General features: G+C 40.4%; 2 protein-coding genes across 5 annotated transcripts in view; one reads left to right on the top strand and one right to left on the bottom strand.

The window, feature by feature from the left end:
• asb16 (ankyrin repeat and SOCS box containing 16) overlaps nucleotides 1-2026 on the top strand; it is a 333586-nt gene extending 331560 nt beyond the window's left edge. The window contains exon 8 of the transcript XR_009770747.1: nucleotides 2015-2026. The gene's annotated coding sequence lies outside the window, so the exon portion shown is untranslated. The remainder of the gene's footprint in view (nucleotides 1-2014) is intronic.
• The window catches only part of spop (speckle type BTB/POZ protein), a 107841-nt gene that overhangs the window by 19379 nt on the left and 70700 nt on the right, over nucleotides 1-17762 (bottom strand). For all 4 annotated transcript variants that reach the window (XM_061712539.1, XM_061712541.1, XM_061712540.1 and 1 more), the window contains 2 exons: nucleotides 6388-6565; nucleotides 420-475 (listed from right to left, as the gene is read on the bottom strand). In XM_061712539.1, the coding sequence (XP_061568523.1) occupies nucleotides 420-475; nucleotides 6388-6565 (234 nt within the window). The remainder of the gene's footprint in view (nucleotides 1-419; nucleotides 476-6387; nucleotides 6566-17762) is intronic.

The following is a 17762-nucleotide window of genomic DNA, read 5'->3' as shown; positions in this document are numbered from 1 at the left end:
CTCTCCTTAGCAGTGTATTTTTCCAGAACAAGAAGGAAGGTATTTTAGAGGATTATCAATCATATGTATATTACTAGCATCAACTGGCTGCTTACCCTATTCAATCTTTTTCTTTAACAGGTAATGACACAAAGTCTTAACATTTGTTTTTATTTGAAGTTTTATTTCCCCCATTTTTTAACCTGAAGTCTTGAAGCCATTTCTTTACAGGAACAGCAACGACTTTTCTCCAACAACAACGGTGCACTTTCACAAAAGACTCTATAATCACGTACAACCACACAAAACACACAGTAGCTTTAATGTCACAAGATAATATAGTTGCCGGTATTATAACTTAAGAGTATCACAGGTACGGGTGCAAGAGAAAAACACAGGGAAGCTTGTAGCTGAGGGATCAGGAACAACAGTCAACTCACCTTCGCACTCTCTTCCATTTCATGCTCAAACATGGCACTGAATACCGGTGAGCGAGCTGAAACACAGAAACAAACAGACAGAGGAAAGTGGGCTTATTATGGCGTGAATTATTGATGTTGTGGGGAGGTCTAACATCCGTGAGCGGCGTGCCACTCGGCTTAACAACAGCAGTAAAATGACTGACACGTGCGGCGGCTGTAGAGGCAGAAGTCCACGGCGACTCCTTTAAGCTGACAGACTTATGACCCCCTCCCAGTGTGTTTAGCAATTATTGGCTGCAGACAGAATGTCATTACTGCAGCTAATGTGGTATAATATGCTTTAATAAAGGTCTGTCATCATGTTGTAATAAAACGACCATCTGCAACCAGTCTGCACAGCCTCATGCTCAAAGAAGGTGAGTTTTTATACTTCTTAGAGTATAAAGTAAAGTGGAGACAAACTGTTGTATTATTATAAGGAAACTTCCCACTGAGTTTGAATAACTGATTTAGTAAAACTTAGTTTCACACATTTTGTTAATAAAATGGTTAACAGTCTGGTTTTGTGAATCATGTTTTTAACCTCAATGCAATATGTTTCTCCTTCAACAAAATACACTCAGACAGCGTTTCTTCACACGAGGATGATTTATTTCCACGGCCATAACCCCCAGGAGCATACTGGGAGACAACGTGGGCGCTCAAAGACACGCGGTGACCTGCGTTGGGGATGAATTACTGCTTTCCAGTAGTTACGCAGCTGATTTGAGCAGCTCGCTGCTTTGTTTATGTGCTAAGTACCGTAGATGTTGCTTCTGATTCCCCCGGCGGTGACCGCAGCGGGACATAGTCAGGGGGCAAACCCTAAGATTGATAACTCTGCTCACGCTTCCGGGTAAAGTTTGACAACCTTATTTCTTTGTTAGAAGGAACCCCTAGGAGGAATAATAGGGGTGTTGTCATCTTGGATTGTTTTGCTGGTGACCACTGGAGGCGCTGTAACATTCAAATACTCAATTCATGCATATGGTCACAATAATGGTCAAAATGTACAGTTTATACGCAAAATCTTCAATGTTCAAGATTTTATATTTAGGCAAAAGGATAAAACATCAATTGAAAAATTTAATTGTATTGCTATATTTTGTCGAATATTGGTTAAAAAATATGACTTTTTTATAGACGTTTTTAACACACACACATAATAAGCATCTTTTTCTTTTCTGCAGTGAAACACATTTTCTATGAAATGTCAAAAACGTCTATAAAAAAGTGATATTTAGTATCCAATATTGGCTAAAATATTACAATATGATTCATAAAGGCTTTTTTAGTATTGTTTTATCTATTTCCTTAGATATACAATGTTTTAATCTTGACAATTATGCATATAAATTGTACAGGTTGACCAAGACTGACCATATGCCTGAATTGAGAACTTGAATATTCTAGCGCCTCTAGTGGTCACCAGCAAAACAATTCAAGATGACAACACCCCTAAAATTCCTTCTATAGATTTGTTCTAACAAAAAAATAGGTTGTCAAACTTTACCCAGACATGTGAGCAAAAGTCTTAACGGAGGCTTTTTCTAAAGTTGCCCCTTGACTAACAGGTCAAGTTTAAACTGCACACGGGTCGCGCTGGCCGAACTGACAATTAAATGAATCAGTTAAAATTCTGCCACTTCAACACTTCTATACCATATTAACATAATCACCACATCTTGTTGTGAGCATTTATCATCCCGGTAGGTATCTGGAGCACATGTGAGGCTGATGTCCACTACCAGTCGGAGAGTTCATCTCCACAGAGGACAGTTTGACTTTTGAAGTATCATTTAGAAACTGTCACCATTTTTTATTTTATTATTTTAAATTGTTCACAGGGTAACACTTCACACTGCCGCTCCTAATGAATGCCAAATTAGAAGTTAACACAGTTTCACAAATGTCTTAACACGTCGTTAATGACATGCTAGAGTCAGAGATATGATAATTAATCAGCCTCGTTAATATCGGGCCTTTGATGCGGCTAACCATTAAACATGATGATATCCATCAGCCCGGCTGAAGCCACCAGTGAAAACGAGAATAATTATAATAACAGAATCCATTCCTTTGTCGTTAAACGAGTGATCGGTGATCAGGAGAACAATGGAACACAGAAAGTCAAAACGTGCTGCTATCGGATCTTAAATTGATGAAATTAATTTTAACAAATGGACAGACCCTGCAGCATTTTCATACATGTCGTATTTGTTCTTAAGTTGTGGATGAGGGCCTCAATAATGTCCACAGGTTTATGTTTTCATTTAAGGAAGTCAAAATTCCCCAAAAAACAAATAATTTAAATCATGAAAGGACTTATTAAAACCCCAGTGTTTTAGAAACACTCACCGGCCACTTTGTTAGGGCCGACCTAATAAAGAGGTCGCTGAGCAAAGTTTTATTGGGGAAAGGAATTTAAACCTTTTTTTTTATTTTACGATTGTGGCAAAGATAGAATTAACTTCTTTTCTGTTTTAATCAATGTCAGGGGGATGGTTTTCTGCTACAGATGGTTAACTTTAACGTGTACCGACAGACTCCAGCGTTCCTTTTGGCAGTAAAAAGTGCAAACAGCCTGAAAAAACAAACACAAAAAAAAGTCCCTTGAAGCTGTATACATGTAAGGATGTAACCTCAGCAAGTCTGCACAACTGAGGGGCCCAAAAGCACCCACCCATACGTAAATGTAACATTTCCATATTCATCTTGTACTGTAGCCAGACAACTTTTTTTCAAGGACAAGCTTACTAATCATTCTTTCAAGCTATTCAAATTGACCTTAACAAAGAGAAAGCGTCTGTTTGTTTGTGGGAATCCGTCCAGGATTGTGCCATTTAGCCACTATTGTACGGCATCTGTGAAAAACTATCTGGAATCCCGAGCAAATTTACAGAAGACTTTTCCTGGAGTCACGAATGACTGTTTATTCATTATCTTTTTTGTTTAATGAACACTGCTGCAACTGCTGTAGAGTTTGCTGAGAGGCTATTTTTCAACTGTCGGGGGCCCCGGTGGATGTTAACAACTCCTGAGGCGAGCAAGCTCGGAGACACAACTACGTACTAAATATTTGCACTGAATCCGAACTCGGCGCTGAATGGCCAGACGGATCTCTGGGGACAAAACTACAGTACGTCTATCTGGTGGAGCCGAGTGCTGGTGAGCTCATACTGCAGCAGCAGAGAGAAAGGAGTGGGGCGAGAGAAGGAGGAAGAAGAGTGAAGGAGGGTGGCCGTAGTGAGGGAAGAACGGAGAGGAGAGAGCAAAAGAACTGGGCAGACAGATGTGGAAGAAAACTGTGCCGAATTTGTGGAGAGAGAGAGAGAGACAAAGAAATGAAGGCTGGACAATAGAGGGTGTGAGGACAAGAGTCAGGACAGAGAGGAAAAGGAGAGAAAGACTGAATCATAATGAATGAACGTGAAAGGAGGAATGCTGAAAGGTGCATAACAGTAAATAAAGAGAAGTTAGAAAGAAAACTGGTATTAAGACCACATGGTCAGTTTAGAGCCAATTTGAGTTGCTCTCCCTCCTTCGTTTGATCCCCTCTGTCCGTCACCACGGCGATTAACAGCTGGGAGGGTTGTCACGGGAACGGCCAAGAGGAGGAGGGATGTCATCTGAACCAAGTAGAGCAGAGAGAGAAAGCGAGAGAGGGGAAGACCCCAAACCACAGCAGCACATAATTAAAATGGCTCCTCACACACACGATTCAACAAATCCAATAATGAACAGCCTCTCCTCGTCTCCACAGAGACACAGTTCACCAGCTCCTCAAACTTTTCACAGCCTGATCCTGGCTGTCATTAAAGTGCCAATATTTGAAACAACTTCACGTGCGTTTGCATGAGAGTGTCATTCGCTATATGTTCATGCGGAGTCCGACGAGGACGCGAGGGCAGCGGGTGTCAATACGCCATATTTGCATGGACGTTGAATAAATGTATTCACATTTAGCCATCCCAGTGGCGGGAAAATGACTCAATAAAAAAGGGGAAAAGAAGCAAATGTAAACGTATTACCGCTCCAATTTAAATCTCTTCAGAGTGAACATGACTCTGAAAGAGCAGTGGGGTCGACACACACTCTCGGAAGTCCTAAAACCTCCAATAATGACCAACTCCTCCATAAATAAGAAAACACATTTGACTGTTGGCGTATTACTGGGGTCCTAAAAATATAATGAGTTATGCTGCAACACATCTAATCAAAATACACAGGTTTGATACTTCCTAATACGTGCATGTGTGTCCCCTTACATTTTGTGTGAATAACAACAGTTTAATTAATGTACTACAACGCATGAAAATATCTATGATAAAATAAAGAGAAGGGAGTCACAGACCTCAGCGCATGTTTAATGTGGAGCAAAGTGGAAGAGCTCGGGCCTCAGACAGATGGTCAAAACCCGACCGGAAACACACCCCTGAGCAGAATTCATTCGTATAATGATGGTTTATTGATACCCTTTGTTTTTTTAACTCTTTAGGATTGAATACTAATTTTTCACACATGCACAGAACAGCTATTTAAGCTGGCGATTTTATCCAGATAGACTCATTTATCGCCAATGCATACCTTATTTGTAAGATACTTCTTTGGTAAAAGCCTCAGTTAAATTGTACCTAATCTGATGTCAGGAAGAAGCAGCAAAGCAGACCCACAGTTAGATTCAGTCTTTCAGAGGACACTTCATCCAAAGTGATAGAACGAGTGAAGACGAACATTCACACCTCGGTGCAGCGAGAAACTCCAGCAAGAACATTAACTTCTAAATCATTACACCATCGAGGAACCGTAAATGAGAACTCTTGACTCTTATATGGTACAACAGTCTCACACTCGGCCTTTTAATTCAATCTACAAAGTGCTTTACAAAGTCGTTCTCATTGACACATATGATCAATAGTCATACTTATTCTGTACATATTCATTCAATAAACAGTCTGTTATTCCTATACAGTGACACACCCATGAGCTTATCTGGGACTCACCGTCTTAGAAGGGACATCCATAAATGTATTTCTGAAGCGAAGGCAGACCACATCCATTATTTTCACCTCAAAGTGCATCCATTCTTCAGGCAGAAAATGATTACACCTGACTAAAGGTTAAATGCAAAGGAGTATCCTGTTCCTGGGGAAGGACTTCAATGTGGAAATCCTTCATGTTTTTATTCATCATATACAGTATACATACATGTAAATTAAACGCTTGACACGTTCACCTTGAATGGGTGTCAAATTCACCGTCTCTTCATCTATAACTGCTCATTTCTTTTAAAAGGTTCATGGGGGTCTCCTACCTAACCGCTGCAGGATATGATCCAGGATCTTTCTCACCGTGAGCCGACAGTGCTAACCACCAAAAATGGCAATAAGTATTTGTTTTGTATTGATCCATATTTACTGGATGGTTTTTATAACTCCACTGTAGGTACATTTAATAATTCTGTTTGAGCTGACAAGCTGGCGACTGCTGATTACGTCACCAGTGTTTTATGGTCACCGTACAGTTATGTGGCTTCAACTGATCCCTGTCCAGCTACGGCGGTTCGGCCAATCACTAAACGGCTGCATCTGGAGTGGAGTTTATTTTTCAATAACATGCAACAAATGTTTAAAATATGATACATTTGCCATTACAGGGTTAAAGTAAATGCAAAGTTAGACCCCATTAAACAGTTCTAGGAGCTAGAATTGTCCAGTTTCCTTGTTGGAGAGAAAAATAAGAAAGGCAACTTCCTTTATTTGTGACAAAAATGATGAAAAAGCTTCCTAAAGTCTGAAAGCATCTCCTGCCACCATCATCAAAGAATGAAGGAACAGTAAGTGCACCGTCTTGCATTTATGCTGCACGTGTTTTTTTTTAACACCTGAAAACTAAATATAAGACTACATCCATCACCTTTTACAGATGTGACAAAAGTTATTCTCACCTGCCAGGATGGCTTTGTGAGCCTGAAACTTCTGCCCAGCGACACACAGGGAGCAGTCGGTGAATCTGGAGCTCTCCCACAAGTCTCCAAGCTCCTCGGCCAACCTGCAGTCAGGAACCTTCACCATGTTCATAGCATTCTGGCCTGAGATGTTCACAGAGTCCTGCACAACACTCACCTGAAAACACACATTCAGGAAATGCAAATTAACTGCAAAGCATTGTGTCTTCATATACTGTATGGTGATGGTGACGTTGGTTGTCGATCACATATGAATACATGATTGGTACAGAGTGTCAAAGGATGCTTAATAGCAAGAGTTATTTTAGGATGAGCTTTTCTGTTAAGAGGCTGCCTAATTTACATAGAGACACATAAATAGCATGCAACGTTCATAAAGAGAAAATGAGTCAGTCAGTCAAACATGCTGTGAAAGATTAATGCGAGTTCTCTGCCTCTGTAATCAATACATCAGCCACTCAATACGGGAGCAATTCAAAGGCAACCTATTGTTCTGTCTTCATCCAATCAGACTGGCTACACTCTCAAACAAGCGCCGGCATTGAAGTCAGATTGGGAGCGCCAGTGAGCGTGTGCACGAGAGCTGTCTGTATGTCTTCCCTGCTGATTTCGCCACCTGTTCCAGACAATGTCAACCGCACTCATTTATCTCTCAACAGGACTCGCTGCAAACACACAAACAAACACACACGCAAACAAACACAGACACATAATCACACACACTAATCACTAAGTAATTTCTGACAAGCAGCTTGCATTTTTAAGCCCTTCTGCACGATAGTTTAATTCAACAAGATCGGTTGCTTCGCTGTAGTCTGGTTAAGAACACGCGGTAGTTAATTATGTAATTTGTCTGTTATTGTTTGCAGCAATAGTTTCTTAGGAAATGTGTTAATACAAATACAAGTGAAAGGACATCCGTTAGGACTGACAGGACCGTTAAAGTAAAGTACAATCAGCAGATTAGATTTGGGAACAATTAACTATGAAACACTGTACACATGCAAACATATTTTTTCACCTTCCAACTGCAAGGATTAGAAATATGTGCTCAAATGAATTAAAACGACAATGTGAGTTGTGGCAGCGAGCCAAGAGAATCTTTTGACCGAGTATTTACAAAGTCAGAAACTTGTATCACTTTGTTTTATCCTCTTGAATACCAGCATTTAAGATGAGAGATGATGCACAAATTACAGTTCCTGGTTCGCTGTGTCATTTCACTCAAAGGTAGGTAAGTTAAATTGAAAAGAGATCCACGCTGGTTGAAGAGAAAGTTAATCAAGTTGAAGTTCAAAAGATCCACATCATCTTCCAGCTGAAACTGAAATAGAGCAAATCACAATTAAAAAATCTACCTCATCCACCCACTAAATCATGCAGAAATCTTCCACCTATCAATATAAGAGAAAATGAAATTCAGATTAAAAAAACCCAGCATTTGCCTGAGCTCCGCTGCCTGTGCCTTCAGCTGGCAGATGAAAACATTGAATCATTGAGCGAATCCTTCCAGAGTTTAGTGTTAATGAACACTCCCTGTAATTTTCATGGGAAAGATTTCCCTTTACTCACAGACAATTAAAAAAGAAACCTGCTGAACGAAGAAAAGGCGTGAGCTTTTAGGCTACCAAATTAGTGCTGAAGCAAACAGCGACAGTACACATGGAAAATGACACATCAACACTGAATCTGCAGATTCGGCAGTGGGATGTAGAAAAGCATCAGTATAGTTAGGATTAACACTATGATATGAGTTCAAATTGAATTTAAAATAAGCTCTTAAACTATTAAACTCTTTCATCACATTGTGTACAATGGCGAGCCGTCAGAGCGGTCGGTAAATAAAAGGACAATCATTGTTCCCCTGTTTTAATTGCTGACACCACCTAAATGCTTTCAGTAAATTGCTGTCAAGAAAAGGGTCAAAAATCCTCACAACATCCCCATCTACTGACCTTGCTGCTGGCGTGGGAGGGCGACATCTGAAAACACACACACTCACACCAAGTATCAGACTTTCCATCCCTATTCAACCATCTGCCTAGCTATTTGTCCAACGCCACATCCATCCATCTATTCATCCCGCACAAAGAGAGTCCTGGAAAGCCACGTACAAAAGAGGAGTGTATAGCAAGAAATTGAATGTCAAGGAGCCTTGTTTTCTTCAGATGGAGGATTGAGGGTAGGTCTGTACGGGGAAGAAATACGGAGAAAAAGAGACAATAAACGACAAGACGACCCTAAATCAGAAGGAAAGCTGGGATGGTACGGTGAATGCAAATGGAAACTCATCAGCTTAATTTCATCCGTTAATATACGTCCAGACCGTCAGGCCCGCAGCACATTTAAAAGAAAATAGGGCTGCGATGTGGCTAGTATTGATCCTAAGATTGGAATTGTTAGCAAGCTTTACAAATGATTCGCGTCATGACGTCATCAGCATAAGGCAGCTGCAGTAAACGTGGCGCCCAAGCGATAGACGCTAAAATGTCCCATTTCAGTAAAAAAAGACGACAACATGGCGACTTACAAAACTTGCTAAGTGGATAATTCGTCAAAGGGAGAAAAATACCACCAACATGCAAAAACATTTGTGCACAAAGCATGCAATAACAATCAATGAATGTCGTGTTTTCGATCTGCTCCAGACCAACGTCAGTAATTCTCAACCCAGCAGCAGCAACGTTAGCATGTTCCTGGCTAATACTGCAGGGAACTACATTTGCCTCTTTGTTGTCCTATTTGTCCCAAATGAGAACCAATAAGGGAATCGATTAAGAACCGAATCGTTAAGCAGAATTGAAAATGGAATTGGAATCGTAAAAGTCTTCTCAATTCCCATCCCCAATCTTGACTTAAAAGGAGCTTGAGGCTCCTTTTAAGAAATAAGACTCTCTAGCGCCACCCTTCACCACGACGGCCGTTGGGGGTACTGCAGCCAACAGTGAAGCCGGCACGGGAGAACGGGGGGAACGCGCATGCAGCGTCATGTGACGTCACATCCGCAGGACAGCGGGGGAAATTCGGGACCGAATTGCAGCACATTTTGCAGCACACAGCCTGTTCAAGGCAAAGGAGAGATACGCTAGAGGGCTCATTCTTTTGGGTTTGGAACGCTTCATCTGACATTATTACTAGAAAACTTAAAATGTATACGGATTTTTTTCATAAATCTTGCCACAATCCGGCCTCAAGCTCCTTTAATAATATACTTTTTTTTTTAGATCACACATTTTTTTTATTCATTTTTTAAAGTAAGACTTTTTAAAGACTGAAAGGTATTTGTATATTTTTCTATTAATAGTGCAGAATAGTGCAGAATTAAATAACTGAGTAAATAACTGAATTATTTATCAATAACTGATATGACCACAGGATTACTCTGGGAAACCTTTGTCAAGTTGTGTTGACATCTAGTACACTGCACTAGATGCAGTGCACCTTTTATTTTTAAAGAAAGACAGGCAATATTCTCTAGATTTTTTCAGCATCAACTGCAACAGCCAGGATCTGTGGGTACGGGTTCTATGAGTGCCCTTAGCAGAGGTCACAACACTTCTGTGATGTTTGCATTAATGCAGCAAAGCACTTTGGGATTTAAGAACACTTGCCGTCATCCAGATGACATTTTTGTCAGAAACGTCCATGCATTTTCAAACGACGCAAAAAACATTCTGCACCAAATACAAAGGCATGGTTCTGGAAATGCAGGATACAGATATTAGACTGGCCCGCCCGCAGTACTGACCCACACCAAAGAGACTGTGGAGAATCTCAAAATGAGAAATATCATGCCAACAGCCGTACTACTGGCTTCATTGCCTGGTGTCCTCAATATCAGATTATTCTTTTCTCAACTGTTGTGAAAAGGAATGGCAACAATACAAAGTGCAAAAAGTGTTAGTCAACTTTTTTCCAGGATGTGTTATGGGCCTGAAATGCAAACACTGATACATATTAACAAATCAAATGAAGATGACGAGAAAAAAAAAAACATGTCTCAGTTGACGTATTTCTCAACTTCTTCTGATTTAGGTTTGTGCAACATAAGAAGAGATTCAGAAAGGAAAGAGGAACACATAAGAATGATAAAAAGCAGAGAGAACAAAATGCAGAAGACAGAGAGAAAAGAAAGAAGCCAAGACACACAAAGAGAATAAAAATGTGTGTCAGTGGCTTCTGCATTTAGAGATGGCCTCTCAGCGTAGCAACTCATTTCTGCTGCAGAAATGACAGGGGCAGAAATAAAAATGTGACTTTTCAAAAGGAAGGAGCAAGTATGGATGTGTGTGTGGGGCGGCCTGGTTTCTACAGCTGCCTCTACGAGGACAGACATACCTCCATCACCTCACCCTCACAGGAATGCTCATAAACATTCCTGAAAGGAGGAAAAAGTCGCCTCCACAGACACTGGCATTCATAAGAGATGTAACTTCTGTGTATAAGTGAGGGGGGGGAAGATAAACAGACAGATGGATGGACAAAAGAAACAAGGGCAGACGACAGAAGTTCAGTGGAGAGGAGAGGAAGATTTGGTGAGTTCACCAATGTGTCCTGAGAACTAACTGAAATAATAAACAAGCGCTGAAAAGCGAATTGGACGGGAAGCCAGCGAGCATGGTGAATGTGTTTCAGTATAAATAGCCCAATTAGTCTGGTGGAGACGTTGCTGGGCTCTAAGACGCAACATGGCAGAGCCGCTCTAATTACTGGCTAACTTGACCAATTATTCCACTGTTTAACCAGGCAGAAACTAAATTGCAGCAAGCACCTGGTTATTTAGACACACCGGCTGCCCCGACAGTCTTAGGCCATAAGCTGTCATCTTCAGTCACTGTCAACCGCCTCGTCTTTCTCTTTGCATCTTCTCCCTAGAAAGCTCTTATAATGGACGAGTGAACACAGGCAATGCACAGAGATGATGTTATTTTTTGCAATTCAGTTCAGCGATTCACATAAAATTGCTTAATTTTAGACGATGTTGGACTGTTTTATTTTTCTAATGGGGATCTATTGCCATATCTAAACCTGAACCTCTTTAAAAGATGGTTTTAACATCTCAAACACTGTGGTTCGTGTTAAGACCGACTCCCTTCATCATCTTCCTGTAATTGTAACACAACTTAACTCTCTTCTTCTTATTTAAGGTGCATTTTTTGGGTTCTTCTTTGCTAATAAAGAACCACTGGTACCTGTTTGCAGGAATCCGTCACCTTGAGGAGATTCTGTTGTTTGAGAACATCTCATGAATCTTATGTGTATCCAACCTGGGTAGAAATGCAGGACTATATTGATAAATGAGGCACATTTGGGCCGATGTTTCGTCTGGCAGGTGTTAGATTTGACGGCAACAACTGAATAAGAAACTCCATCACTGTGGAGTTTTAACACTGATTATGATGACAAAGAAAAAAACATATTCTGTAGACAACCCTAAGTAAATAAATAAATTACCAAAAAATAACAATAATGAAGAGTCATTGCCGTTCCATCATCACAATCATCATTTGCTTTGGTAATTAAGTTCCCAAGATAAGTACTTGCTAAAGCACTTGCCTTCCAGTCCGTTCCTAAGACATCAAGATGGATCTGTTGTAAGCTCCCTCTAAGCCCTCCAGGCAACGCAGAGTTAATATTGAGTTTCAGTACCCAGATGATTTATTCATCATGCATCAATCTTGTTCTGCTTGTTTATGTGTTTGTTTATGGATTTACAGTGTCTCACCATGCGTGAAATAGTTTGAAAAGAAAAAAAAAATCTAATCAAATGAAATTCATTAAGTTATGGAAAACTTGTTTTTATTTTTTACCTCCCAGGTCTCTTTTTTTTTCTGCTCGGCTCTTTGCATTTGCAAATATCACTGACTCGAACGGGCACCTGGACAGACATATTCGCACAGTCACGATACTTCAATGTGGTTCTACATCACTTGCTGCCGCTGTCTACGTCTGAATGGAAAGTTTCATCCATCCTCCCTCTGTTTTAATCTAATTTGCTTTAACATTATTTGCATTTTCACTCACCATTGTGACCTACCCCAAATAATGAGCTCGGAAAGGTCAAATGATATGCGAAGCGACTGTCAGAATACATCACAGTCACTTTTCTACAAATGTCTTTACTAGACATTTTCACTGCTGCACTACAAAGTCAGCAAATACATCGTACATCTAAGCAACTTACAAGGGTTCTAAGTTCATATTACGTTCATAAAGACAAAATGTTACACACGCTACAATCTCTGTGTAGCATGGCGCCTGTTTGATTGAGATATCCGTTTCCCAAACAGAGCTAATTATTCCAAAAGAAATTGACTAAATCTAAAATTTTCTGAGTCATTCGTCTAAAGAATTAACAAAGTTACAAAATGAGAAAGAAAATAAACGCTGCCCAGCTCTGCAGGGAGGATGGGATTCAGAAATGTTGAAGGGCCAATGCCAGAACTAGAGCTGCATAATTCTTTATAATTGGAGCTATAATGCCAAATATGATTACATCCTATACTTCAAGGGCAAAAACCCATACCAAGATCAGGTGAACATGGGACATGATATTAATCTTCTGTGTGACATCCACATGAACTTACCATTGCAATTTAGCTTTGATTATTACAGAAAATAAGAACTTCACTGAATGAATATTTAATTACATATTTACAAGGTCAGATCATTTGCAGCATCAGAGAAAAGAATGACAAAAACCTCTCATTCGATGAAAAGCCTCACTGAAATATCATCACGATTAACTCAAATCAGATTCCAAGCAGCAGGTCCCCACTGCCGCTGCTCTATTTTCCAAATAGATTCAATTTAATTCCCCTCTAATTATGAAAATAATTGTGCTCCCAAAGTTTAGATGAAATTACTATTCATCCTTCGCGATGAGCTCTATCTTGTTGATTTTATTATGCTGTTGACAAATTTCCATTCCAACTTCCTGTTTAGAGATCCGGTCGTGTCTATTCTGTATACGCGTGAACACTCCTATTAGCAGAAACCAAGACACTGCAGTGACAAGACGTGATCAGATCGAGCCCATATAAGGAAAGCTCCCCAACAGTGTCAAGGACCGCATGCAGCGTGCTGAGACTCATCCAAATGTGGAGGCTGGAGGCAACTGAAAAGCTCGCTACTCGTAGGAGATAGCTACTGAAACAAACAAACACAAGCAGAGCGGATGGCGTGGGGTAAATGAAAAACACTTTCTCGCTCTTTACTACTAACTGGTTTTATTGTGGAAATTGTTCCCAGTGAGCGCAGCCTACCCAAAGACAGAAATGTGTGCTAGCTGTAAGATAGAAACAAGCCACTGAGCAACAACAAACAAACTGTTTGGGGCAAAGAAAGCATGATCATGTTGAAAATGCCTTGTGCTCCTTTAACGAAGGCTAAGAGGCTACAACGAAAGGCAGCAGAGCAAACAGCTAGCAGCCTCATTCCCTCCATCAAAGATGAGATGAGTGGTATCAGTGGCTTAAACAGTGCTTAGTTACATGGCTTAAAAAGGTTAAAGATCTTTGATGCTAAATAAAACGGGTATACTGTAGGGCTGGGCGATATATCGAGATTTTAATATATATCGATATATTTTCAAACACGATATGGTACGAGACAATATCGTTTATATCGATTTAAAAAAAAAATGATTTAATGATTTTGATATAGCTTATTTTGTGACAAATTGACTTGAATGTTTTATTTGAGATTTGCACAAATGTTTTGTTATTTGCACAACTGTCAGTCTCAGTGGAAAAGTCTGCCTGTTACTGTCTACATTGTATTAATTGCACAGTGTATTTTAATTTAATTGTTATGCAGGAAAGGGATATTTGTTTTATTTTATTCAAGAAGCATTTTTATTCTATATATGCAGGCAGTTTATTTTTATTTCATTTGTTTTATACATGTTGATATTGTGCAGACCTCTGTTAATAAAGGAACCTGTGTGACATTTGGCACGAGGCTTTGTATTAAAACTGATAAAAACTGTTTTTTTAAGGGTTTGCCTCAGAAAAAAATGAAGCTAACAGAGATGCTAACAGAGATGCTAACAGAGATGCTATGCTATAATGCTTTGGGGGAAACCCCAATTAAGGCACAGAAAAAATATCGATATATATCGAGTATCGCCATTTAGCTAGAAAATATTGAGATATGACTTTTGGTCCATATCGCCCAGCCCTAGTATACTGTAATTACTTTTATTTTGGAGTTTAAAAATGACATCCTCAGAAAACCTACTGGCGTTTTGGGGAATATGTAAACAATGTTTTGCTTTGTTTTTTTCTTGAATGGTCAAGCAGTTGATTATAGTCCTCAGAAAGAAAATCAGAGGAGGCCTAAAAACTGCCGTCAGCTCAGCTCTGATTATATATCTGCAATGAGCTTCATATCAAACATCAAAGCATTGTCGCAATCTAAGTTTTTCTTCCTGTTCTAACACGAAAAAAATACAAGTTTATAGCAGGACAATTAAAGGGAATGGCAGTGATGTATTATGGCTTCATCGTGGAATTCATTACTAATAATTTAGACATTTAATTTAGAGAAATAAAAGCGAATCAAATGTCAGCAGGAAATACTGTGCATGACATATTTTAGAGCACAGCGTACTGCAAAGACGAGGTGAATCTGTTATCTAAAACAAATAATGAAGTGTAGAAAAACTTGAGTGCTTTCATTAAAACCACATTAATACACACAAGGCATGCACACGAGCACATTTCATCTCGGCAGCTTAATAGATCTGTGATCTTTAAACTTGTCATCCGAACCCCCAAGCACAAAACTCGTCACCGGCTTTTTATAATGCATGACTCGCCCTCCTCTCTCCAGCCAGCCAGAGTAAACAGGCTTGATGTCACGGCCCACTCAGAAGCCTTTTTACGCACTCGCTCTTCCTTTTCCATTCCCTCCACCCACTTTTAGATCATATTGCTCACAGAAGTCAAAATCACTCAGAGCGATGACGGATATTTGATTTGGGAAGCATTCAGCAAGCCTCTAGCAGTTCAGGCAGAGCTGTTAAACAGGAGTGAAAATTAAACTCTTCTTTAAGAAGAGGGCAACAGTTAAAAGCTTAATCTTCTTTAATTAAAGGCTATTTGCTTAATTCAAGCTGCTGATGTTTTTTTTTGTTTTTTTCTCCATCCTTAGTTAGTTAACCTGTAAAGATTTAATGAAAGCTATTACATTTGCTGTCAACATTGTGTTTAGCTGTTTTTTTTTTCCTTTGGTGCATGAGAGGCAATTAGTTTCATACTTTTGGTTTGTTTGCAGAAAACTAAAGAAAAACACAACTAACCACCATTAGCGGGTAAGCTGCGTGAGCTGCATGCACAAAGAGCAGTAGACAACACAGAAGAAACTAAAAGAACTGAACAAGACCAAATGTAAAAGTTTTAAACTTTTTTACTTTGGGGAAGGAGCTCAGAGATCAGAATCATCTTTATAAAACTGATTGGTTTCAATAGTGTGAGTGCACAATGACTCGGTAACCAGTATGCAGCTAGAAACAGCCATCAGATAAAACATTACCCGTGGAAAACATTGCTTAATAACAGACTCTAAATACTTGAAGTAAAGAGTTAAGAGGAATGGGCCAACAGTGAAACTTTACTGAGCCGGTCTGCAGCAGAGAAATCTCATCATTTAGACTCGTCTTTCTTTCTACTTAAATTCAGAGTCCCGATCAGCACAAAACCGCCCTTTAGCAAGTCTCCGTAAGCCGTTTGCTCTGAAAGCACCTTTTGTCGTCACTTAATATTTATTGTTAAACCAGCATTAGAGAAGACACCAGATAATGCCTATTGTGTCACAGCCTGATGTCAAAGGTTCCTGTCTAATGGTTTATGATGTGATGTGATGGGTGTGAGAGTGGCTTTCGCAGCGCACAGGCAGACATGCCAACCCAGCGGTGACACAGAGGTATTTGGGGGGGAATTTGCATAGACAGGCACATTTCACGCCTGAGTTGAAGTCAAGTGACTGAACCGGTGTCGCGGCATCAATACCGATTCGTGGCCAAGTGTGCTGTGCCCGAGCGGCTTTTGTTCCAACTCGTACACAAGCGGACGCTCACACGCAGTAACCGCCGCTGGTAGCGAGCAGAAGCCTCTGCATGACGTCTGTGCTCACCAGCCATTTCCGTCTCCTCTGACGGGGCTCACTTCTCTCTGCAGGAAGATCACAAACACTAAAGCAGCAGCTCTGAGACTCTGATGAGCAAAGAATAAAGAATATAAATAAATAGGCGAGCAAAAAGTTGTCTGTGTGTTCAATTTCTGCTGCCTTTACAGTTGGACAACCAAAGAGCCTTTGTTGGGATTAAAAAGATAGTCGCTGCGGCGTTGCCTCCACTCTCTCAACTCCTTCCTTCCTGAGTCTTTTTCCACCTCTGCCTCTTTATCCTGCTCCCAGAGCTGGTTGTGCGTTAGTGTGTGTGGTGTTCAGTGTGCGGGGCGAGAGCAGCTGGAGCATCTGCAGTCGTCTCCTCTGACAGCAGCACAGCATATGGCGGAGCCCTGTAAAGGATGGGTGCTGTCACCCGGCAAAGTGCTTACCCACCGATAGGAGAAGTGAACTGCACCAAAACCGCGATGAAAAGGAGGAAACAGCTGAACACCAGCACACTCACTCATTTATTCTACAACGCCACCCCATCCTTGAGGAAAGAACTCACAAACAACTAATTGAAGCCAAGATGCCACTCACAAAATCCCAGGGAATCACATCAATGTTGTCCATCTGCAAAAAGTAAATCAACCACGTATGCAGACAAGCCGTACTACCACACAAGAGCATGGGGATGCATGAATGATCACCATGTATACACATGTATTTCATTTATCTTGGCTATAATAGTTTATTTACATTTTCAATTGCCTCTTGCACCTGCTGAACATTGGGTAGACTCCCAGAATCCCGTCCTGCTGGACGTTGATCCCCGAGTATCCGGAGCGTCGTCCGGGTTCTGCTGGGTGTACAGTAGGTGAAGGTCTCTGTGGATCGAGGACATTACACCGATGTTTGACGGGATTTAATTCAGGGGTGTTTCAAAGCCGACGCGTGGGAGTTTGGACTCTCTCTCTCTCTCTCGAGTTTGTTGAACCTCGTCATCACCAGTTTTTTGTTTAGCTTCTCATCATTTCTTGTTAAGCATCACACAGAAGCTACGTGCCAATGAATAAAGTAATCTCATCAAATGGATTCAGGAAAATGTAAAAGACGATATCAGTTCACTCATGACTCAACTATACTATCAGCATGAGGACCATTTCAGATTGTTTACGCTTCAGGAAACTGTGTCGCGGCCTGTTTTACTAAGCGTTCCCTCCTCATCTCCTTTGTCCTCT

Source organism: Cololabis saira, chromosome 21 (genome assembly GCF_033807715.1).
Source record: "Cololabis saira isolate AMF1-May2022 chromosome 21, fColSai1.1, whole genome shotgun sequence".
Taxonomy (NCBI): Eukaryota; Metazoa; Chordata; class Actinopteri; order Beloniformes; family Belonidae; genus Cololabis; species Cololabis saira.
This window is presented reverse-complemented; position numbering and strand designations above follow the sequence as displayed.